This window comes from Dermacentor andersoni, chromosome 8, assembly GCF_023375885.2.
Source record: "Dermacentor andersoni chromosome 8, qqDerAnde1_hic_scaffold, whole genome shotgun sequence".
Taxonomy (NCBI): Eukaryota; Metazoa; Arthropoda; class Arachnida; order Ixodida; family Ixodidae; genus Dermacentor; species Dermacentor andersoni.
Window position 1 is genome coordinate 35,297,150 of NC_092821.1, and position 24,240 is coordinate 35,321,389.

Genomic DNA, 24,240 nt, shown 5'->3' on the forward strand with positions numbered 1-24,240 from the left:
GTTTCGGTGACAATCCAGTGGTAGAGGCTGGAACCCAAAGCCACACTAGCGAGCCAGGAGCATAGGATACCGGAGCATTGGAACTTTCTCGATGGTGCTTCTGGCGTTGCTGGTCTTCTGACGTAAATATACGAGAAAGCTTGCGACACTCTTCTGCGTGTGCAGCAGCTTCGGATAGGGGAGTTGTTTCAGTGGAGTCAGGGCGGTACGGGAGGATAGTATCCATTGTGGAAAAAGGTTCGCGTCCGTACAGGAGAAAGAAGGGCGAAAATCCCGTGGTAGTCTGCGTGGCGGTGTTGTAAGCGTAGGTCAGAAAAGGTAGAACATGGTCCCATTTGGTTTGGTCGGATCCAACGTACATGGCCAGCATGTCACCAAGAGTGCGATTAAATCGCTCGGTCATGCCATTAGTCTGCGGATGATACGCAGTAGTGGTGCGATGAACGATGCGGCATTCTTTGAGGAGAGCCTCGATGACGTCGGAGAGGAAGACGCGGCCTCTGTCACTGAGTAATTCCCTGGGCGCTCCGTGGCGAAGGATGATGTGGCGCAGGAGAAACCAGGCGACGTCACGTGCAGAAGCGCTGGACAAAGGGGAAGTTTCCGCATAGCGCGTAAGATGGTCGATGGCCACGATTACCCAGCGATTGCCATTTGATGTGGTTGGCAGAGGTCCATAAATGTCGATGCCTACTCGATCAAAAGCACGTGCTGGGCAAGGCAAAGGCTGCAATGGGGCGGTTGAACGACGAGGGGGATCTTTACGGCGTTGGCAAACCAGACAGGAGCGGACATAATGATGGATGAATCGATACATCCCACGCCAGTAGTAACGAAGGCGTAGACGCGCGTATGTCTTCAGTACTCCCGCATGCGCGCACTGGGGATCGTCGTGGAACGCTGCGCAAATATCCGAACGCAGGTGTCGTGGGATGACAAGCAACCATTTGCGGCCGTCCGGGAGGTAGTTGCGACGGTACAGGAGCCCGTCGCGAATGGAGAAGTGATGTGCTTGGCGACGTAATGCGCGATTGTTAGTGGGTGTCGATGGGTTGGACAAAAAACGCAGCATGGACACAATCCATGGGTCTTTCTTCTGCTCCAGAAGAATGTCCGTGGCAGCAAGGGAAGACTCGGACAATGAGGCCTTCGGGAAGCTAGCCTCGTCTGTTAGTGGCGAACGAGACAAGGCATCCGCATCCGAATGTTTTCGGCCAGAACGATACAGCACGCGAATGTCATACTCCTGCAGTCGAAGGGCCCATCGAGCAAGACGACCGGACGGTGCTTTTAAGGACGACAGCCAGCACAGCGAATGATGATCAGTTATGACGTCAAACGGGCGGCCATAAAGATACGGACGGAATTTGGTTATGGCCCAAATTATAGCGAGGCACTCCTTTTCTGTGACAGAATAGTTAGATTCAGGTTTAGTGAGTGCACGACTGGCGAAGGCAACGACGTACTCATCGAAGCCAGCCTTTCTCTGAGCGAGAACGGCCCCAAGGCCAACGCCACTGGCATCCGTGTGTATTTCAGTGGGAGCACTGGGGTCGAAATGGCGCAGGATTGGTGGTGACGTCAAGAGACGACGCAGCTTTGTGAAGGCGGCATCGCAATCCGGTGACCAGGTTGAAAGGTTGTTGCCACCATGAAGAAGCTGCGTTAAAGGTGCTATTATAGTGGCAAAATTGCGGATGAAACGGCGAAAGTATGACGCTAATCCAATGAAGCTGCGCAGTTCTTTCAAAGTCGTTGGTCGGGGAAACTGGGCAACAGCTTGTAGTTTCGCCGGATCAGGGAGTACACCTTCTTTCGACACGACATGGCCGAGGATGACCAGCTGCCGGGCAGCGAAGTGACACTTCTTCAAGTTAAGCTGGAGGCCAGCATCGGCGATGCACTTTAGGACGCGTTCAAGTCGAAGTAAGTGGGAAGGAAAGTCCGGTGAAAAGATAACAATGTCGTCCAGATAACACAGGCATATCAGCCATTTGAGGCCGCGCAAGATGTTGTCCATCATTCTTTCAAATGTGGCAGGCGCATTACACAGGCCAAATGGCATCACGGTGAATTCAAATAAACCGTCAGGTGTGACGAAGACCGTTTTCGGACGGTCGGACTCAGCCACTGGCACTTGCCAGTATCCGGATCGTAAGTCTAAGGATGAGTAGAATTCAGCGCCTTGGAGGCAGTCTAGCGCGTCGTCAATACGGGGTAGCGGATAAACGTCCTTGCGTGTGATCTTATTAAGTCGCCGGTAGTCCACGCAAAAGCGAATTGTGCCGTCTTTCTTTTTGACCAGCACTACAGGGGAAGCCCAGGGACTGTGTGAAGGTTGTATGACACCGCGTTGGAGCATGTCTGCAACTTGCTCGGCGATCACGCTACGCTCCGTGGCGGATACACGATACGGCCTGTGGCGTAAAGGCGCATGGTTGCCGGTGTCGATGTGATGGACAACAGTGGAAGTACGGCCTAAGCGAGATTGTTGTAGGTCGAATGACGCGCGAAAGCGGTCTAGAAGATGGACGATCTGGGCGTGCTGCGCTGGAGTGAGGTTGGGATCAATACTCTGGTAAAATGTTGAGTCACACGGCGGCGTGGGAGGAGAAACTTGAAGGGATAGAGCGTCAACCGAAGGAGAAGCCGGGTCGTCAGGCACATCGTAAAGGAAGCTTGGTTCGATTTCGTCGGCATAACCAAGACACTCATTGTGGAGTAGCCTAGCAGGGCAAGGAAACAGGTTCGATACATAAAGTGCGCTCGCACCTTGTCGAATGGCAAGAAGGGCAAAAGGGAGCAAGAAAGGATGGCGGCGAGCAACAAGCTTAGACGGCGTGAAAAGAACTGTGGAGTCGGAAAACCCAACGCAGGAAACGGGTACAAGTGCGGCAGAGTATGGAGGAATCTCGGTGTCGGCGGTGACGAACACACGACCGTAAGTGTCATCAGTATCTTCAAAAACGTTGGTGCCGAATGCCGACAGCGCGAGTTCAGCACGGGCACAGTCTATAACGGCATGATGAGAGGACAGAAAGTCCCATCCTAAAATCATGGCATGGGAGCAGCGAGGCAGAACAACGAACTCAACATGGTATAAAGCGCCGCTTATAACGACACGCACGGTACACTTCCCTAAAGGTTCAATCGGCGCAGCGCTTGCTGTACGTAATGAAATGGCAGAATATGGCGTCGCGACTTTTCTAAGGGTAAGACGAAGCTGGTCCGAAATCACTGATATTGCTGCTCCCGTGTCTACAAGCGCATGAACGGCAATGTCTTCTGCATAAACTTCAAGGACATTCGCAGGAAATAAATGAGGTCTTGAGGAGTTCGCTAAGATCGCAGTTCTTGCCTCCGGAACTGCGGTCCTTAGTTTTCCTCTCGGATAGCTTCAGGACGACGGATGAGCGGCGACAGAGAACGCCGACGGGGAGACGGAGACCGACGGGTATTGAAGGGTCGGGAAAGAGGAGACGAGGCTTCGAAGGGCTGAGCGGCAGTAGCAGAACGGGACGGAGAGTCGAAACCGTTACTGTGTGCCCTCGGAGAATCCGAAGGATACCATCCACGCCGGCGACAAAGCCGTGCTACATGCCCAGGTAGGCCGCACGAATAACATATAGGCCGATTGTCATGGGTGCGCCATGGATTGAGAACAACGGGCGGAGACTGTTGGAAATACTGCCGAGGTGGGCGCACGGGCTGCTGCGGCGGCCAGTAGCTGCTTGGGGGGGCAGGAGAATATGTTGCAGCTGCTTGCGGAGGTGAGGGAAAGCCGCTGGTAAGTCTGGATTGATTACCTGCAGAAGGAGGCCTTGGATTAGCGACAACGGCAGCGTACGTAAGTGGCACAGGCGTAGGAGGCGGTTGATGAGCAAGTGGTACTGCGTTAGCGACTTGTTCTTGTATCATGTGACGGAGATCTGGAGACAAGCGCGGCTCTGAGGCTGGTGCGACTGGCAGAAGAGAGAGTTGGCGCGCCACTTCTTCTCGTACAAATTGCTTGATTCTGTCGAAAATTTCAGAACTGCAAGGAGTAGAAGTGACAGCATCACTCAGAGCGGAAAGCGCGACGTCCGGAGCGAGTGCTTGGCGCGTAGAAAGCCGTTGTTTGCGCAGCTCCTCATAGCTCTGGCAAAGCGTTATGATGTCGTTGACCGTCTGAGGATTCCTTGCCAAGAGCATTTGGAAGGCGTCATCTTCTATGCCTTTCAAAATGTTCTTGACCTTGGCATCTTCGGTCATATCTGGGTCTATACGCCGGCAGATGTCAACTACATCTTCAATGTAGCTCGTGAAAGTTTCGCCCTTTTGTTGGGCACGACAGCGAAGCTGTTGTTCAGCCCGAAGTTTGCGCACAGCAGGGCGACCGAATACTTCTTGAAGTGCCGTTCGGAATGCTGTCCAGGTGGAAAAGTCAGCCTCATGGTTGCGGAACCAAAGATGCGCGACCCCGGAAAGGTAGAATGGGACGTAGCCAAGCTTGTCAGCTTCAGACCATTTGTTGTGGGCACTCACTCGGTTGTATGATGACAGCCAGTCCTCTACGTCATGATCGTCAGTGCCATTGAATATGGGAGGATCCCGTTGGCGTGGCGCACCAGGACAGACGACTGGAGGCGGTGCCATGGGTGGCGCGGTAGGACTAGTCTCCTCAGGCATGGGAGAGGTGACAGGGATCGTCCGGCTTCGAAGTTCCAGGTTGGCAATAAGTCCAGCACCTTCCACCAAATGTTGCGAAGCACTTTGAGTAGTAAGCGTCCGCGACTAGAACGTTGGAGCCGCGAGAGGTAGTGTAGCCGACCGAGCACCGAAACCAGGTTGTTCTTTCTCGTCGTCGTTGTCTCTCTCCTAGGCACAGCCCCACTGCTCCCTATTTTACAGTACAATAATAATAATAATAATAATAATAATAATAATAATAATAATAATAATAATAATAATAATAATAATAATAATAATAATCATTATCATCATCATCATCATCAGCCTGGTTACGCCCACTGCAGGGCAAAGGCCTCTCCCATACTTCTCCAACTACCCTAGTCATGTACTAATTGTGGCCATGTTCTCCCTGCAAACTTCTTAATCTCATCCGCCCACCTAACTTTCTGCCACTTCCTGCTCGCTTCCCATCCCTTGGATTCCATTCAGTGACCCTTAATGACCATCGGTTATCTTCCCTCCTCATTACATGTCCTGCCCATGCCCATTTCTTTTTCTTGATTTCAACTAAGATGTCGTTAACGCGCGTTCGTTCCCTCACCCAATCGGCTCTTTTCTTATCCCTTAACGTTACACCTATCATTCTTCTTTCCATAGCTCGTTGCGTCGTCCTCAATTTAAGTAGAACCCTTTTCGTAAGCCTCCAGGTTCCTGCCCCGTACGGGAGTACTGGTAAGACACAGCTGTTATACACTTTTCTCTTGAGGGATAATGGCAACGTGCTGTTCATGATCTGCGAATGCCTGCCAAACGCACCCCAGCCCATTCTTATTCTCCTGCATATTTCACTCTCATGATCCGGATCAGCAGTCACTACCTGTCCTAAGTAGATGTATTCTCTTACCACTTCCAGTGCCTCGCTACCTATCGTAAACTGCTGTTCCCTTCCGAGACTGTTAAACATTACTTTAGTTTTCTGCAGATTAATGTTTAGTCCCACCCTTCTGCTCTGCCTCTCCAGATCAGTGAGCATGCATTGCAGTTGGTCCCCTGAGTTACTAAGCAAGGCAATATCATCAGCGAATCGCAAGTTGTTAAGGTATTCTCCATCAACTTTTATCCACAATCCTTCCCACTCCAGGTCTCTGAATACTTCCTGTAAACACGCTGTGAATAGCATTGGAGAGATCGTATCTCCCTGTCTGACGCCTTTGTTTATTGTGATTTTGTTGCTTTCTTTGTGGAGGACTACGGTGGCTTTGAAGCCGCTATAGATATCTTTCAGTATTTTTACATATGGCTTATCTGCACCCTGATTCTGTAATGGCTCCATGACTGCTACGGCTTCGACCGAAAAAAAAAAAAAACAACGCTTTATTGCAGTCAATTAAAGCTATATATAAGGGTTGGTTACATTCCGCACATTTCTCTATCTCGTGATTGATAGTGTGAATATGGTCTATTGTTGAGTAGCCTTTACGGAATCCTGCTTGGTCCTTTGGTTGACCGAAGTCTAAGGTGTTCCTGATTCTATTTGCGATTACCTTAGTAAATACTTTGTAGGCAACGGACAGTAAGCTCATTGGTCTATAATTTTTCAAGTCTTTGTCGTCCCCTTTCTTATGGATTAGGATTACGTTAGCATTCTTCCAAGATTCCGGTACGCTCGAGGTCATGAAGCATTGTGTATATAGGGTGGTCAGTCTTTCTAAGACAGTGTTCCCACCATCCTTCAGCAAATCTGCTGTTACCTGATCCTCCCCAGCTGCCTTCCCCCTTTGCATAGCTCCCAAGGCGTTCTTTTCTTCTTCCGGCGTTATTTGTGGAATTTCAAGCTCCTCTAGACTATTCTCTCTCACATTATCGTCGTGGGTGCTACTGGCACTGTATAATTCTCTATAGAACTCCTCAGCCACTTGAACTATATCATCCATATTAGTGACGATATTGCCGACTTTGTCTCTTAACGCATACATCTGATTCTTGCCTATACCTAGTTTCTTCTTCACTGCTTTTAGGCTTCCTCCGTTCCTGAGATCATGTTCAATTATATCCATATTATAGTTCTTTCTGTCAGCTGTCTTACACTTGTTGATTAACATAGAAATTTCTGCCAGTTATATTCTAGCTGTAGGGTTAGAGGCTTTCATACATTGGCGTTTCTTGATCAGATCTTTCGTCTCCTGCGATAGTTTACTGGTATCCTGTCTAACGGAGTTACCATCGACTTCTATTGCACACTCCTTAATGACGTCCTTAAGATTGTCGTTCATTGCTTCAACACTAAGGTCCTCTTCCTGAGTTGAAGCCGAATACCTGCTCTGTCGCTTGATCTGGAATTCCTCTAGTTTCCCTCTTACCGCTAACCCATTGATTGGCTTCTTATGTACCAGTTTTTTCCATTCCCTCCTCAAGTCAAGGCTAATTCGAGTTCTTACCATCCTATGGTCACTGCAGCGGACCTTGCCGAGCATGTCCACATCTTGTATAATGCCAGGGTTAGCGCAGAGTATGAAGTCTATTTCATTTCTAGTCTCGCCATTGGAGCCATTTAAAGATATACAAGTGCGGTGAAATGCTACGTCGAAGGGTTATGATATGACATTCTAGTATCGAACGTTTCACCCTCGCGCTATACGCACGGCTATTCAGTTGCAGCTTGGTTGACACGACCAAGCTGCAATTGCGTGTTTTCCCCGGTAAATTAAGCGTGTAAGTTCATGATTTCGTTACTTTCTCTGGGAGGTGCGATTGCTTATCGAGCTCGCAAAGCGAACGTGTAAAATATTGGCGCGTGTATTCTAGGCAGACTACGACGATGATGGGAACACTAACGGACTCCGTCTAGTGGGATAGTGAGATTGGGCGATGACGAAGAAGACGTGTTTCTGCTCTGTTGGTTTTTGAACAGGTTGTCCTGTTGTTCTTGAAGATCGTCTCCCTGTGTTCTGTCGGCGTTGTACCGCGACACTGATGGAGGTGCGGGGTACTGACCGCATCTGATGCGTCGGAGTCCTTCTTGGAGTCGTTCATCTAGCCCGGACGCACTGTCACCAGTTACGACACCCGTGCACCGCTTTAGTCGTCGACTGCTAATCCTTGCCCCGGAGTTCTCCGCTCTCCAACCACATCTCTCCAGGAGCTGCACACATCTCGCAATGGCCGAAACCAGCCCACCACAAACACCCCGAAGCAGCCGGTGTCCCAGTCCACAACAGGTAACCGTTCTGCATCCGCTGGTTCCCGATCGCTATCGCGGTGCATTCTTTGAAGACCTTGAAGACTGGTTTGACAAGTGTGAACGCGTCGCACAGATTAATCAGTGGACTGAGCAGCAAAAGCTCTCCCACGTCTATGTCGCCCTTGACAACAGTGGCCGTACTTGGTTCGAGAACCGCGAAGGTAGTCGCACGAGCTGGCATCACTTTCGGCAGAAGATCACGAATACTTTTGCGAGTGCCGACCGACGTGACCGCGCCCAGCAAATGATGCAGCTACGGTTGAAACAACTTAATGAGTCGGTCAAAATGTTGGCTGAGGACATGGCCCGCCTCTTTCGTAGAGCCGACCCGACCATGACTGAAGATAAGAAGTTGCGCTACCTCATGCGAGGTGTGAAAGAGCAGTGGTCGCGGGACTTGTGCGCCATCGGCCAGTCACTGTCGCTGACTTTATCAAAGAGGCTAAGGCTATTGAGCGGGCCCTTCATCAAAGATGCAGGCAATACGATCGACTGCTCACCACCACTAGAATCAATGCCGCCGCAGTGACTGCCGAGTATCATAACATTTCGTGAGTTGGTCAGAGAGCTTATCAGAGAGGAATTTCAAAAGCTTCTGACACCGACACTAGATAGACCCGCAGCGTCAATCGCCAAAGTGGCGCGTGACGAATTCCGGCAGGCGCTCCCGGTAACCGATCTTCAAGACCACCAGCCTCCGACAGCCACTCCTTGGTCGCCGCCGCAAGAAGAGGTTTCGAAGCGCGCAGCCGTTATGCCGCTTCATTCACACCACCAGCCGTCGCTCGCCGCGTCATGGTCACCACAGCAAAACGAAACTACGGGATGGCCGTAATTTCGGAGAACCAACGTATGGTGGACTGTCGATAGGCGGCCACTCTGTTTTCGCTGCGGAGGCGCGGGCGATATTTCGCTTAGTTGCTGGCATCGTGATACATCATTCGACCCCTTCGTCCATCGTCCTATGGTCGACGTGCAAATGACGACACCATGCTACGTCGTGACGACGCTGCTTTTCAGGGACCTCAAATAGCGCACCTGAGTGACGAATCCTTTCCCAATGATCGGTCTAATTTCGGTCGTCGGTCGCACTCTCTAACCCCTCCACGTCAGATGGCTTCTTCTACTGGACCTATATTTTGCGGACCTCCGAGGACCAAGGTCGCCCAGCCCTCGTCGGGGAAACTGAAGGCGGCGACCTCTGGCGGCAACGTTGCATGCCCGCCGCAAGACACTAAAAATCCCCCAGCATTCTCGCTGCAGAACGACTTGAAGCCGATAAACACTGAAGAAATTGATGTTTTCGTGGATGGGCAGCCGGTGACAGCGTAAGTCGACACTGGTGCCGACTTCTCTATAATGAGTCAGGAACTCGTCCTTCGCCGAAGAAAGTAAAGACGCCATGGACGTGACCTTACATACGGACGGCAGGCGGCCAATTACTGATGCCTACTGGAGGATGTACTGCTAGACTTAACATCGGGGATTCTTCTTTCGTGGCCGCTTTCATCGTCCTTCCTGTATGCTGCAAAGATTTGATTATGGGAATAGACTTCATAAAAAGAATATGGTGCCGTAATTAACATCGCGGACAGCATGGTGATGTTTTATAAGCCATCCGGTTTGGTTCATTGCTTATCGCCGCAACACAACTCATTTCGTCTAACAGAAGGCGACGTCGTCCTCCCCCCTCGATTATGTGCTCTTGTTTCGGTAGCACGTGACATACCGTTTGGCTGCGAAGGAGTTGCCGACCAAATACCCAGTTGTAGTTTATCACGGTACCTCGGTCGCACGAGGAATCATGAATGTCACCGATGGGCGCACGAACCTGTTGGTAACAAATTTTAGCACAAAGCGACGGCGCCTTCCCAAGGGCACGGCTGTGGCTTATTTTGACGGCGTTGCGGATTTCCGCCGCTGCTGTTCACTATTCGAAGAAGCGCCTACGCAAGACCCAGCTCCTGTACTTGACGTTAGCACTGCTTTGTCGCAGCACGAACGAGAGCGTCTTCTTACGCTATTGGCCATGTTCAACGAGTGCATTGCGTGGACCTCCAGCGTCGGTCGGACGCCTCTAACAAAGCACCGAATTATTACAGACGATAGCGCATGATCAATTCACCAAAATCCATATCGTGAGGCTCCCAGAGAACGTTAGCCATACAGCAACAAGTGACGATGCGATCCAACCATCAACGAGTCCCTTGGAATATCCTGTATTTCAAGTCAAGAAAAAAGACGGCAGCCTGCGTTTCTGTGTGGACGACCGAAAGCTAAATCAGGTGACAAAGAACGGCGTGTACCCGCTTCCCCGTATAGATGATTCACTCGACAGGCTTCGACAGGCACGTTACTTCTCTTCAATTTACTTAAAAAGCGGATATTGGCAAATCGAAGTAGACCTAAGAGACCGTGAAAAAACTGCTTTCGTGACGCCAGATGGCCTATGCGACTTGTGTTCGGCTTGTGTTCTGCCCCTGCTACGTTCCAACGCCTCATGGATACTGTGCTTTCGGGTCTGAAGTGGCAAACCTGCATAGTGTATCTCGACGACGTCATCGTGTTGTCCGCAACGTGTGAAGAACACTTTGAAGGGCTTGCAGCGGTTCTGCAGTCCATACGGTCCACCGGCCTCACCCTGCCGGAGAAGTGCCAGTTTGGCTTTGCGGAACTGCAGTTTCTCGGTCACATCGTCAGCCACGCAGGTGTCCGCCCAGATCCTGAAAAAATTGCCGCCGTGGCACAGTTTCCCGTACCATCCGATAAAAGGCTGTCAGGCGCTTCCTCGCACTCTGCGCCTATTACCGGCGGTTTATTGCAGACTTTCCTCGTATTTCATCGCCGTTAACTCGCCTGACGAGAAACGACGTTGCTTTTGTATGAGGCGACGAAGAGCAAGGTGCATTCAATGACTTGCGGCAACGTCTGCAGACACCTCCAGTGTTTGCTCTTTTTGATGAGACCACTCCTACATTGCTCCTCACTGATGCCAGCAATGTTGGCTTGAGAACTGTTCTTGTGCAGCAGCAAGAGGACACCGAAAGAGTGCTTGCCTATGCAAGTAGAGCACAGTCACGTACAGAGGCTAATTACTCCACAATTGAGAAAGAATGCCTCGTCGTGGTATGGGCGTCTATGAAATTTCGCCCATATTTGTATGGCGGATGCTTCACAGTTATCAGCAACCACCATTCACTATGTTGGTTGAAACACCTTCAAGATCCTTCTAGACGACTGGCGCTTTAGAGCCTAAGGCTGCAAGGGTTTGACAAGACTGTCACGTACAAATCGGGGAAACGACATGCGGATGCTGACTACCTGTCTCGATCGCCGATAAAGTCGTCCGCTCCACCTGAAGAAGAAGACTTAGCATTTCTTTGTGTTGTGGACACATCCGCCATCGCGCTAAAACAACGGGACGACCCTGAGCAGCTTGAAGTAATCAATTACTTGGAGGGAAGATCTGCGAAACGGCCTAGAGTTGACGCAAGAGGAATGTTGTCGTTTGGTTTACGGGCCAAGGTCCTTCACAAAAAATACTTTTCTTCGACCGGGCCCCCATACCTGCTCGTCATCCCTGCAGCTCTTCGAACGGAAGTACTTCAAGCTTGCCACAAGAAGGTGACTTCTCGTCACTTAGGCTACACGCAAACATTAATCACTGTGCAGCAAAGGTGTTACTCGCCGACTCTTACCACCGCCGTGAAACATCACGTTGGCACTTGTCACGACTGCCAGAGGCGGAAGCCGCTTCCGACGAAATCAGCTGGCCTCCCACCATCCGTCTAGATTCCTCGAAGACCATTTGATCAAATTGGAATGGATATCTTGAGCTCACTTCCTACTTCTACTGCAGGGAATCGCTTTGCTATCGTCGCAACAGAATATCTCGCGCGTTACGCTGAAAGCGCGCTGAGCGCGCGTTTTCATTGAGCATGTGGTGTTGCGACACGGCGCGCCAACCGTCGTAATAACAGACCGAGGAACCGCATTTACGGCGGAAGTCTTAGATCACGTCTTGCTACTAAGTGGAACGGCCCATCGGAAGTCAACCGCCTACCATCCACAAACCAATGGATTAACATAGTGCCTAAAGAAAACCATTGAAGACACGCTATCAATGTACGTGGATGTTGAACATAAAAAATTACCGACGATTACGTTACTTCCTAGTGCGAAATTTGAGCGCAGCAAATAAGCTGTTTCACCTTTTCGATAGATTGAGGCAAAGAAATCGAGCAACACATGTATGCGCTATCACGATCTGAAGATCCATGTTTGAATCTAGAACGGACGCCACCCATGGGTTAAAGTAATTAACCCGTTTTGCTGCACGGTACGGGGTAGCATGACGGTGGGACGAGGTGTACCTGCTCGGAGAACCGAAATGTACTGCTCCCTGTCCGTGATGAGCTTCTGCTTCAGCCTCGCTTACTGCTGGTTGCTCTCCACGGCGGCGATGAGCCTCCGCTTCGGCGGCGCGAACTGCAGGGTCTTCTCGGCGGCGGCGATGAGCTTCTGCTTCAGCCTCGCTTACTGCTGGTTGCTCTCGACGGCGGCGATGAGCCTCCGCTTCGGCGGCGCGAACGGCAGGGTCTTCTCGGCGGCGGCGCTTAGCCTCTGCTTCGGCGACGCGTACTCCTGGATCATCTCGACGGCGGCGACGGTAAGCTTCTGCTTCGGCGGCACGCACCTCTGGATTCTGACGGCGACGGCGCTGGGCCTCTGCTCTGGCAGCTCGTTTAGCAGCAGGAGCAGCAGCAGACGGAGGACTTCCATCGGTCGTCTCGCTCATGGCTCAGAAAGAACTGGCAGATAATTTCGCAGTGGCAAACGGCAGCGGCAATTTCGGCTCGGGCGGTGCACATATACAGATCCGCCGCCACCGATCTGGCTCTCCGATTGCCACCGCACAGGGCGAACGGCAGCGGCAATTTCGGCTCGGGCGGTGCACATATACAGATCCGCCGCCACCGATCTGGCTCTCTGATTGCCACCGCACAGGGGTTGCATTGGAGGAGGAGCGAAGAAAGGAATTAAGTTCGAGCCGGCGCTTTGACAACCGGAGACTCGCAGGAAGAGGGGGGAGGGGGGCGGCGTGTACACCCAGCGGCAAACGATGGGGGCAGAAGCGCGCGCAGCAAGCGGACAACACGATAAAGGGAGGAGGGAAGAGATAGCAGCGACTGACTGATGCCGCTGACGCCGATAGTGAGTCAACCCCAGCTGCGGAGTTGGTTTCAGGGACAACGCCGCCGATGCCGACACAAACAATATGATACCCTCGCTTCCGCAGCGCTAAGAACCAGGTCTAGCCGTGGGAAGGTGGTCACGTATTCGTCGACGTGCCGGGGCCTACGTGAAATAACCGGCGCGTCGGCAACTGAAGAGCACCCTATCCGCCACACAAGAACAGGGGGGGGGACCCTTTCCTCCTCTTTCTGCATGGCGGCGACGGTGTTCTATGCAGTCACGTTATCTTGACTCTCTAGCGGCGTCAGCGGCATCCAGCGGTATCAGTCGGTCGCTGCTAGCGCTGGGGGGATGAAAGGGGGGCGGAGCTGGTTACGAGGCCGACGACAACGCCGACGACGACGCGAAACCCAGGAACGGACGCCAAAGAGCTGCGCTCTAAAATTGGTACGACATCCTACCTTATATCACCTTTGCCTATAACACGGCGAAACAAGAGACGACGCGCATGACTCCGTTTATCCTTGTTCACGGACGGGATGTACGAACGATGCTGGATGCGATGCTTCCACACGACTTCGACGACACTGATAAGGACGCCGATGTGTTTGCGCAACGCGCGGAAGCTCGGCAGCTGGCGCGCTCGCGGATCTGCCAGCAGCAAGGCTACGACGCAGGCCGCAACGATCTTCACCGTAGAATAGTTACTTATGACGTCGGCGACAGAGTGTGGGTTTCGACACCCATACGGAAACAAGGCCTAATTCTAAGACTCATTGACTCAGCTATATGCGACACACTCTGATATCGTCCCACTTTGCTATGACACTCGCTTGTCAAGGTCACCCTTGAGCATGCAGGCATGAGAGCAACTGTATGACGCAGCGACGAAGGGATTATGAACAAGCAAAGTCATTGGTGGAGCGACAACGGCGCGTAATGACGACGGCATGATGACAATGATTTACAACTGTATGACACAGCCGGATGACCAGGCGAGAATGACGATGATCGCACGACCGCAACGACAACATGACGACAGTATGACAACAGAAGCATGAGAGCGTCTGTGTGACGACGATCCAGTGCCAACGATGGCATTGCAGCGTCGGCATTATCACGACTTAATGACGGTATTTATGATAACGCGAGAAGGAAGAACAAGGAATGACGTCGATGGATCGGCGAAGTTGTCATCTTGCTTGAGCTGCTCTAGAGGTACGTACTCCTGGTCGAGATGCCGTCGTTGTCATCCCATTATCGTTATTGCGGCCTCGTCACCTTACTCGTCATGTCATCGTCGTCGCGCCATCTGACCCGAGCGAGTCGCCTAAGTTTTGTAATCGCTCTAGCCAACAGCTATTGGCTTGTCGGCGCAATGCCGTCGTGGCCGTTGCATGACCGTAATTGTAGCTTTGTCATCCAATACTCCCGATACCTTCGTAATAAAGCCATCATCACCGTGCAGTCGTCATGCATTCCTTTGTCACACCGCCAAAGTATTGCCTTCGTGGTCATTCACGCTTCGTGGTTTTACTCTGATATGGCGGCGTCGCCACGCCCCCTACTGCAACGAAGTGGTCGAATAAGCTTGGGTAACTGGCTGTGTGTTCGAAGTCGTGATGCCGTCGCGATCGTTGCATCGATGTCATTCCAGCTTTGTCATTCCACTTCCTCCTTGCCGTCGTCATAAGCCCATCAGCGTCACAGAGCCGTCATAATGACGCCATCGTCAAACTATTTCATCATTGTCATCAAATGAGTAACGCCACGCCATTGTCGCCATGACATCATTGCCACCTGCCTTCGGCATTCGATCTACGTCAATCTTTATTCGCTGTATTGCAATCATACTGCCGTCGTTAAATCGGGACTAAGCTGCCCTTGTGGTGGCATCATCGTCGATCAGTAGCTGTCATGCCTCCATCTGACCTTCGTCGTAATGCCGTCGTTTACGTGTCATCATCGTCAATCAGCCTTCATCCTCTGACTTATTGTCATAGCGTCGTCGTCAATCCATCGAACACGTACAGGTTTCGTGCTAAAGTTAACGTAACGCTAATGTCATCAGCCCTTTGTCTTGTCATCGTCGTCACAGCATCGTCATCATACAGTCATCGTCATGCATTCGTCGTCATGCCCTTGTCATTGTGCCATCGTCGTCGAACTGTGGTTTCACCATCGTCAGCATGTCGGTGTACTGTTGTAACTCGGGGTAGCGTTCAGGCCAGGCGTCTTCCAGGTACAGGGATGAGGGAAGAGGAATAGGAGTCAGTAGATGAGCAGGAGTGAACGATAAAGGGCTTATTTTACATTATACACACTGAATCCAGATAAAGAAGCGCGCTCCATGTAAGACCACTTTAAATGTCTGAGCACACATGTCTGAGCACACATCAGGACAGGTCAGACGGCACATGCCACTAGACGTCAGGACACACCACTGCATGAAAGTCGTCCGCTTTCAAAGCATATACTTTTGAATCCTCACCTAAGCTCCTAAACTGTTATGGTGACGGCTGGTGAGGGTGACAGCGCCCAAAGAGGCCGCGCATTGACGAGGACGCACATAAGATCTCTACAAAAACCAGTTTGAATTTAACGCCGTTAAATCATTCAGCCGCCGTCTTCCTAATCCTAGCACTCCCTCGCTATACATATTGCTTGATTTGCTTGGAACTGACTCGTAGAATTTTCAGGTCACCGTACTGTCATTAGGTCCTCCTAAAAGTTCCCAGTCATTTTGACGGAGCATGGCTTCTGCCAACAAACTCACAAACAAGGATTTACTACAGGGGATACAGTTTTAACATGACTGTTGATAATAAATTGAATTCTGCAAAAGCGAAAAGCTACTTGGTTGTGCAGACGTGTTGAGAAGCTCGGAGTCGGTGCGGGCGCTAGCGGCGGTCCACGTATGAGGGCGGTTACACAAATAGTGTAGCGCGAAAATGGGAATGGCGCTACATGGAAACTTGTTATTGCGCAAGCGTTCTATATCTACTTCCCTCGAAAATATGCCCGTTCATCCACCCGTCCGTCCACCCGTCCATTGGTCAGTTTGTGTGAAACGCCCGGCACGACGTACTGCTCTCCATAGGTGTACATGAGCTGCTCGGGGGCTATATATGAGTATATATAGTATATAGTATACTTAGTATAGTTTAGTATAAAAGAGTATATAGTTATAGTATATATAAATACTTGTGACTACGTATGACGACAGAGCTTCATGATTATCATTATACAAAGTGAGTACTGCAGAGAGATAGGGAGCAGGGAAGTTTAATACAACATGAATAAATAAATTATCAATAAATTATATTCAGCTCAGTAAGACTCCTTCCGACTAATGAAGGGTAAGGAAGCCTAATACCTAATTGCCATTAATGATTACTTAGTTAAAATTTACTAAGACGCTAACAAAATTATATTATTACGAAAGGATGAACGAAGAGAGGAAGAGGAAGATCGCGATACGCTGGATGCTGCGGGTTTTTGGTGGTCAGCGATCTCAACTATTCAGGCACATTTCGTATATATATTGTAAATATATTCTTCTATACTCTCAACATCTTTGCAACAAATTGGGGAGGGGTGTGGGGTACCACGGCTGTAAACGGAGCTCCGCAGTGGACGTCGCATCACCGTGCGCACCATGAACGATGGTGAGCACTCGGGATCAACGTCGTTGCCGCCTCCTACGTCACTGTCACTTGCTACGTCGCTGTCACCTTCGGTTGTCGTTTTGCATCCCAAGTGTCCTGGCACTTTCTCCGTGATTGATGGTGCCGTCGTTGAAGAGCGGGTGGCCATGTACGAACGCGTGAGTGTAATCAACAGATGGCACCCCATATGCTAGCTAACCTCTTGTTCTGCCCAAGAAACACGGCAAAGGTGTGGTTCGAAAACCACGAAGAGGAGCTAACCAGCTAGGACAAATGCAAAGACAAATTGACAGAGTTGTTTGGCAAACCAGCCGGCCGTAAAATTGCCGCAAAGCAGGAACTGGCCTCCTGTGCCCAATCTCCTACGTAGTCCTATGTCTCGTTCATCCAGGACGTGCTGGCACTTTGTCGCAAGGTCGATCACGACATGACAGAAGCTGAGAAGGTCGGGGACGTGCTTAAGGGTATTGCTGGCAACGCGTTTAATCTGCTCATGTGCAAAAGCTGCTCTGCAGTTGATGCAATCATTAGAGAATGCCGACAGTTCGAGCAGGCCAAAAACCGACGGTCTTGCAACCATTCGCAAGACTTCCCGATGCTGCGGCACCGTCGACGTGTGAAGACCAACCTGCACAGCAGCATGCGTCGCCATCAGAGACGTCATGCGAATCGTTAGACGTGAACTGGATGCGATGGCGCCCGCAGCTTTCTGTTCACGTAGCCCTGATGCTACCACATTTTCAGTTTCTCTCGTACAAGCCATCGCTCACTAGGAACTTGAAAACATTGGTTTACATTATGTGTGTGCTGTCGCCCATCCCAGAGCTAACGAACGCCCTTCTATTTTCGCTCCACCCCCGACGCTTCTCTCCGCGTTATCGCAACCCGACTGAGCCGAGAACTGCGGATGACCAGCCGATATGTTTCACCTGTCACCGCATTGGTCGCGTTGCCCGATGCTGTCGCAACACATGGCCTTCAACACCTCGCATGCCGACCAACCTGAGCCGTGCCCGAGAAATGCCCGCAATGTTTCGCCTACCGCTGAGTCTAACAGCGCTGACAACTCTGCTAGGAACACGTGGTACAGCCGCTCACCATCGTCGCGCCGACACCAGTCTTGTTGACCCCAAACACGTCACCCATCTTCCCGTTCGCCGCAGCCACGTCGGCTGTTGTCCCGTGTGGCGTTTGGCCGCACCCTTTCGGAAGACTAAGAAATGCAGCCCTCGGAGGTGGTGCTGCATTTACTACTACCGCAGCAAATCTTCCATCTGTGCCCACAAGGAGAAGTGTAATAGACGATAAAATAGACGGCGTACCTGTCCAAGCACTCGTCGACACTGGAGCCCACCTATCTGATGAGCGCTATTCGACGTAAACGCTTAAGAAGCTACTCACACCAGCAGCTGCCTGAGTGCTTCATGGGGACGACGGCGCCGTACTGGTTGTTCGCGGAATGTGTACTCCGCGTTTAATTATAGCCGGCCGCTATACTTCTGTTCTTTTTGCTGTGATAGACAACTGCCGTCACGACGTTATCCTTGGAGTGTACTTTTTATCCGCTCATTCTGCTCTCATCGAGGACACGACTGGCGTTTTTCAGTTGAAACTGCCTTAATTCGCCGACGCTCCGAGCACCGCCCCACCACACTTGTGCTCGCTTCACGATGTGCGTCTGTCACGCAAGGCAGTTACTTACGTCACTTTGACCGCCCAGCCACAGGTTCCTGAAGGTGAATATGTGCTTCGCCCCATCATCGACATGCTTTTGAACCGGAACATTGCTATTTCGCATACGTTGGTCACGCTTATTAACAACGACGTCGTTCTACCGCTTCTGAATTTCAGCCTGTGCCTTCAAGTGATTCCGGCGGCATGTTCTTGGCCAGCGTTTCTAGTGGTTCCGAATTTGACATTGGGAGTCTGAATGCTGATAGTGGCTTATTAGAGCCGATTGCAGCTCACATCTCTGGTTTCTTAACGGATGACTTTGCTAAAATAACTGCACCTCACCTCACCTTTGCACAGGCCACGGACATACGTCACCTGCTTGAAGCGTACAGTGATATCTTTGATTTCGGCGACAGGCCTTTAGGTAAAACAACTGTTATTGACCACCGTATAAACACTGGAGACACGAATCCTATTCGTCGGCGTCCCTATTGGGTGTCGCATGCTGAACGTCGAGTCATCCAATCAGAAGTGGACAAAATGCTCCGCAAAGGGGACATCGAGCCATCTGCCAGCCCTTGGGCTTCGCCTGTGGTCTTTGTGAAAAAGGAAGATGGTACCTGGCGTTTTTGCATCGATTATCGCCAGTTAAACAACATCACGCGCAAAGACGACTGCCCACTACCACGCATCAATGACGCCTTCGACTGCTTGCACGGAGCTAAATATTTCTCGTCCATCGATCTTCCATCCGGCTACTGGCAGATTTCAGTTTATGAAACGGACCGCGAGAAGACTGGCTTTAATCACGCCGAATGGCTTATATCAGTTTAAAGTCATGCCCTTTGTCCTATGCAATGGTCCTACGACATTTGAACGTATGATGGACTCTCTTCTGCGAGGCTACAAATGGACCACCTCTCCTTGTTACCTTGACGACGTTATTGTTCTTTTCTCCCACGTTCGGCAGCCACCTTACCCGACTCGCTGCAATTCTTGCGGTCTTCCGAAAGTCCGGCCTTCATCTGAACTCCACGAAGTGTCAATTCGGGCGCCGTCACATTACAGTGTTGGAACACCTCGTTGACGCATCCGGTGTCCAACCAGATCCGGAAAAACTTCGTGCCATACGCAGTTTCTCTGTGCCACGTTCTCCTTCTGACGCGCGCTGCTGCTTCGTCGGCCTGTGTTCTTACTTTCGCCGTTTCGTCAAAAATTTCGCCTACGTTGCTCGGCCTTTGACAGATCTTCTAAAGAAAAACACGCCATTCTCATGAGGGCCCGGAGCAGGCTCACGCGTTCGCCGCTCTTATCGGGTTTCTGATCACCCCTCCCATAGGTCCCTACATTGATCCACCTGCACCGACCGAAGTGCACACTGACGCACGTGGCCACAGCTTTGGCGCTTTTCTCACCCAACAGCAGAATGGTGCCGAGTGCGTCATAGCTTACGCCAGCCACCTACTATAACCTGCCGAGAAAAATTACTCCATCACAGAGCGGGAGTGCTTGGTTTTAGTTTGAGCTGTCGCCAAGTTCTGGTCATATTTGTACGGCGGCATGCTCTCGGTCGCTACAGACCACCACGACCTCTGCTCGCTGTCTTCCCTCTGGGACTCCACAGGACGGCTCGGTCGCTGGGTTTGCGGCTCCAGGAATTTTCATTTGTTGTCAACTGTATGTCTGGACGTCTGCACAAAGACGCTGACTGCCTCTTGCGTCACCCCGTGGATCCCGCTGATCCTGTTGCGTATGATCCGGTGACCTGCGTGATGGCTCTGACTGACATGACCGACATGCGCGGTCAACAACAACGCGACGCATCCTTGCAGTCCATTATCACCGGAGTGCAATCTGGCAGCACCGACGGCACGGGCCGCCTGTTCGTGCTGCATGACGGCATCTTCTACCGCCGCAATATCAACCCTGACGGCCCTGAGTTGCTCCTTGTCCTTCCTCGTCATCTGCAATCCGTCGCTCTCGAACCACTTTGCGATGCACCAACGGCGGGGCACCTTGGAGTTTAGCGTACATACGACCGCGTACGACGCCGGTTCTTCTGGCCGGGTCTCTACCGCTCTGTGCGTCGTTATGTCCGAACTTGCGAATTGTGTGAGCGTCGGAAGAAACCTCCCCTGCCAGCTGTCGGACGACTCCACTCAATTGAAGTTCCCTCTGAACCGTTCTTTCGTGTAGGCCTTGACCTACTTGGCCTTTTGCCGATGACGACTAGGGGGAATAAGTGGATCGCCGACGCTATTGATTACGCGACACGCTACGCGATAAGAAAGGCGTTGCCGACTAGTTGCGCAATAGACGTCACCGATTTTCTTCTTCACGACGTCATTCTCCAGCACTGTACACCTCGACAGTTACTTACACACCGCGACCGCTTGTTATTGTTTCGAGTTGTGGAAGACCTCCTCCGCTCTTGTGCCACTGCGCGCAAGCTGTCCACCACGTACCACCCACAAACGAACGGTCTTACGGAACGTCTCAACCGAACACTCACAGAGCTGCTGTCAATGTACGTTTTCAAAGGTCACCGCGACTGGGACGCCACACTCGCCTACGTGACATTCGCGTATAACTCGTCTTGACAGGACACCGCAGGCTATTCACCCTTTTTGGTCGCAACCCTACATTGTCACTTGACACCATCCTGCCTTCCGTGCCCGCGTTGCCACTGACTACGCTCGCGAAATCATCGATCGCGCTCACATGGCGGGTCAAATTGCCAGATCTCGCTTATTAGCCTCGCAGCATCTGGAGAAAGCGCGTTACGACCGGTGCCATCGCGATGTTCACTTCGCCGCAAGTGCTTGGGTTCCGCTTTGGTCACAAAGTCGTCGGGTCAGCCTCTCCCAGAATCTTCTCTCTCGCTACACAGGGCCTTATGAAGTCCTACGTCTAGTTAACGATGTCAATTACGAGGTCGCGCCGTTACAGTTTCATCCACCCTCAAGTCCACCGCCTGTTGACGTCGTGCACGTTTCGCGGCTGAAGCCATACTTGGCTCGCAGTTCTTCGCCTACCATGCGCCGAGACGGCGCTTCACCACCTGGGGGTCCTGTTACGGAAGGATGGACGAAGAGAGGACGAAGGTCGCGAGACGCTGGGTGCTGCGCGTTGTTGGCGGTCAGCCATCTCAACTACTAAGACTCATTTTTTATGTATATTGTAAATATAATCTTCTATACTCCCAACCGCCCCGTAACAATATTTAGGCCGAATTAGCCTATTTAGGAGTAGTAAAGGTTAGTTACGAAAGTTTAATCTAACTTCATTTGAATAAAATTGTTTATTAATAGTGAGGAGAATTATTTAGGGGAATTAAGATGACGTAGGCTTAATTACGCCTACATGCGATGAAATTATTAAGCGTAAGTAAAACTACTTAACAATAAAAATTAGTAAGGAAGACTAATGGATAATAATGACGTTGAAAGTTGGACGTAATAGCCTTGAGGAAACCCGCAAGGTGGAGACAAGTAATTCATAAAGGGAAAAACAGACATCCATCCGTTCGTAGGAATTGCCACAAAGGAACCCATGCGGATTCCTCGAAAGAAAAGCCTCGCAGTTGAAGAAAATTCGTCCTGGTCCGGGACTCGAACGCGGGACCACCGCCTTTCCGGGGCAGCCGTTCTACCATCTGAGCTAACCAGGCGGCTAGCAGATGACAGGGCGAAGTCGAATTAGTCAGCAACTCTAAGCAAAGGCAAGAGCTTGACGTAATAGTTCTGTGGAAACCCGCAAGGTGGAGACAAATAATCCTTAAAGTGAAAATCAGACTTATTGAAAAATCCATCTTGCGGGTCTGTTACGTAACTAGAATAGTATTGCGCACTAAGCGATGTTGCGTGCTCCCGCCTTCTTGTGTTTTGTGTCTACTGCAGTCGCCGTGATGTAGGTTATGGTATATTTTCTCAGACTGCACGATTGGGCGAGTAGTTTTGGTGATATACTATGTTCGAAAGCGATTTGGAGACTATTACTATCTACAAATAGACAATTTGATTTGAAGATTGAATCCAGTAGAGGTATAGTTGATTTGGTATTCGAAAGTTTCGAATATCGACATGGCCCTAGTTACGCACCATGCATAAATAACTGAACGCCCTAACGTTTATTCAGGTTATCAAGATATTACTCTGTCAATTGTCCTGGGGGATGTATTCGAATAGAAAAAGGGGAGATGACTCAGAATGTTTTGTATTAACAATTTAACACTTTTGTTCACCTTCACTACATCTCTTGATAAGCTTTTTTTTTTTTCCGAACTGCAGACTTTCACAGACGCTGAAGCAAGGTGAAGGTAAACTTTCTGAACTCGAAGAACGTCTTTTTGAGAGCATAGACTCCACCAAGTATGAAGATTTCTTTATTCTTTGCAACTTTTTGTGGCGAGTAAATATGACAAAAGCTGGCACATAAAATGCAAAAAATGCATGGAACAAACTGTTCATAGCTATCGCTGTGAATTCTAGGGACGAATGGTTCGCTGGCGGTTATAATCATTACATAAATTTCTAATACGGTTTCCCCTATCGGACGTATAGTTTGAAGGTGCTGTTCTGCACAATAAAATTCGTTACTACGTTAAGCTCTCGCGTCCAGTGCCTACATTTGTCGACAAAGCTGGGCACTCTTAAATGAAGCGGATCTCCTCAAAAGTTTTGTTGAAATGAAATCGCGCCCATTACTCATTTTGCAAAATGGTTTGCCCAGCTTCCGGAGAAAGACGCCATATCTCAGCTAAGGCGGCCCTTAAAGAAAAAGTTGCTCGCGCGGAGCTCAGGCAACATTTCCTGATGTCGCGTTTTGATCTTTTGACGTGTTATTTTTACTTCGGAACGTTTTTTCTTGTATATATAACGTTATTTATTTTTCTGTGATCTCCTGAAAGACTGTCATAGCTACTCTTAGATGTAGTTACTCATTGGATTGGCTACAGTGTTTCCCGTGTTGAAGTGGTTAAAGGAGGGCTGACGAACGACTTATAACTCGATATAATGGCGAGCTTCATTTCTGGGGACACACACACTACAAAATATCCATAAGAGAGTGGAGCTTGGAACTAATACCAATTCATTGTAAGGTAGGTGCGGGCAGTCGACTGCAACGTGCAGCAGTCGGCGACGTCGACCTCAACATGTGATCCATCGTGCAGGTCTGCATACCGTCAGCCTAGCAGGCCATGCTGCTTCAATTTTTGCTGATCCCTGAATCCTGAGTGCGATGCTATGCCGTTATGCAGGCTGCGCTTCCAATTTTCCTCAGCTGTTGCTTATGGCGGGACACCGTCCCAGCATGTCGTGCTCAATGGTTTTATACTTAACAGCAAATAAAACAAACTCCACCCACCGCTGCTCTGTGCTTACTAAAATTTAGTAAGATCGTATTCATTGTGCAGATAGTTACTTATAACACTTGAGATCCTTACTTGCCTGGATTTAACAAAAAACAAAGCTAGCTGCTGCCAAGGCGATGCTACTATATATCTTGCATATACTTGGCTCACCTCCTATCGGTAGCTGCAGAAACCAAAGCAGCTAATAAAGCGCGGTGACCACGTTGGAAAGGCGATTGATGACGCTTAGACAAGAAAGTGATCGGCCACGTCTAGTACAGCGGCAAGTAGCGTCAGCGTAAGTTCGTCGTCATTGGATTACGAAATGCGGACGGCCATAACATGGCACGCGGCAATCGCGCTCGTACATGGAGCAAGAGAATCAGCAAAACAGATGTCGTGCGTTGGCATCCTCGTCACCGTTTCGTGCGATCACG

At 50.5% G+C, this 24,240-nt stretch overlaps 1 protein-coding gene across 2 annotated transcripts in view; it reads left to right on the top strand.

Annotated features, from left to right (window-relative positions):
• Window positions 1–24,240, top strand: part of LOC129383564 (glutathione hydrolase 1 proenzyme-like) — a 116,729-nt gene that overhangs the window by 37,478 nt on the left and 55,011 nt on the right. For both annotated transcript variants that reach the window (XM_055068195.2, XM_072290157.1), the window contains exon 7: window positions 22,740–22,820. In XM_055068195.2, the coding sequence (XP_054924170.2) occupies window positions 22,740–22,820 (81 nt within the window). The remainder of the gene's footprint in view (window positions 1–22,739; window positions 22,821–24,240) is intronic.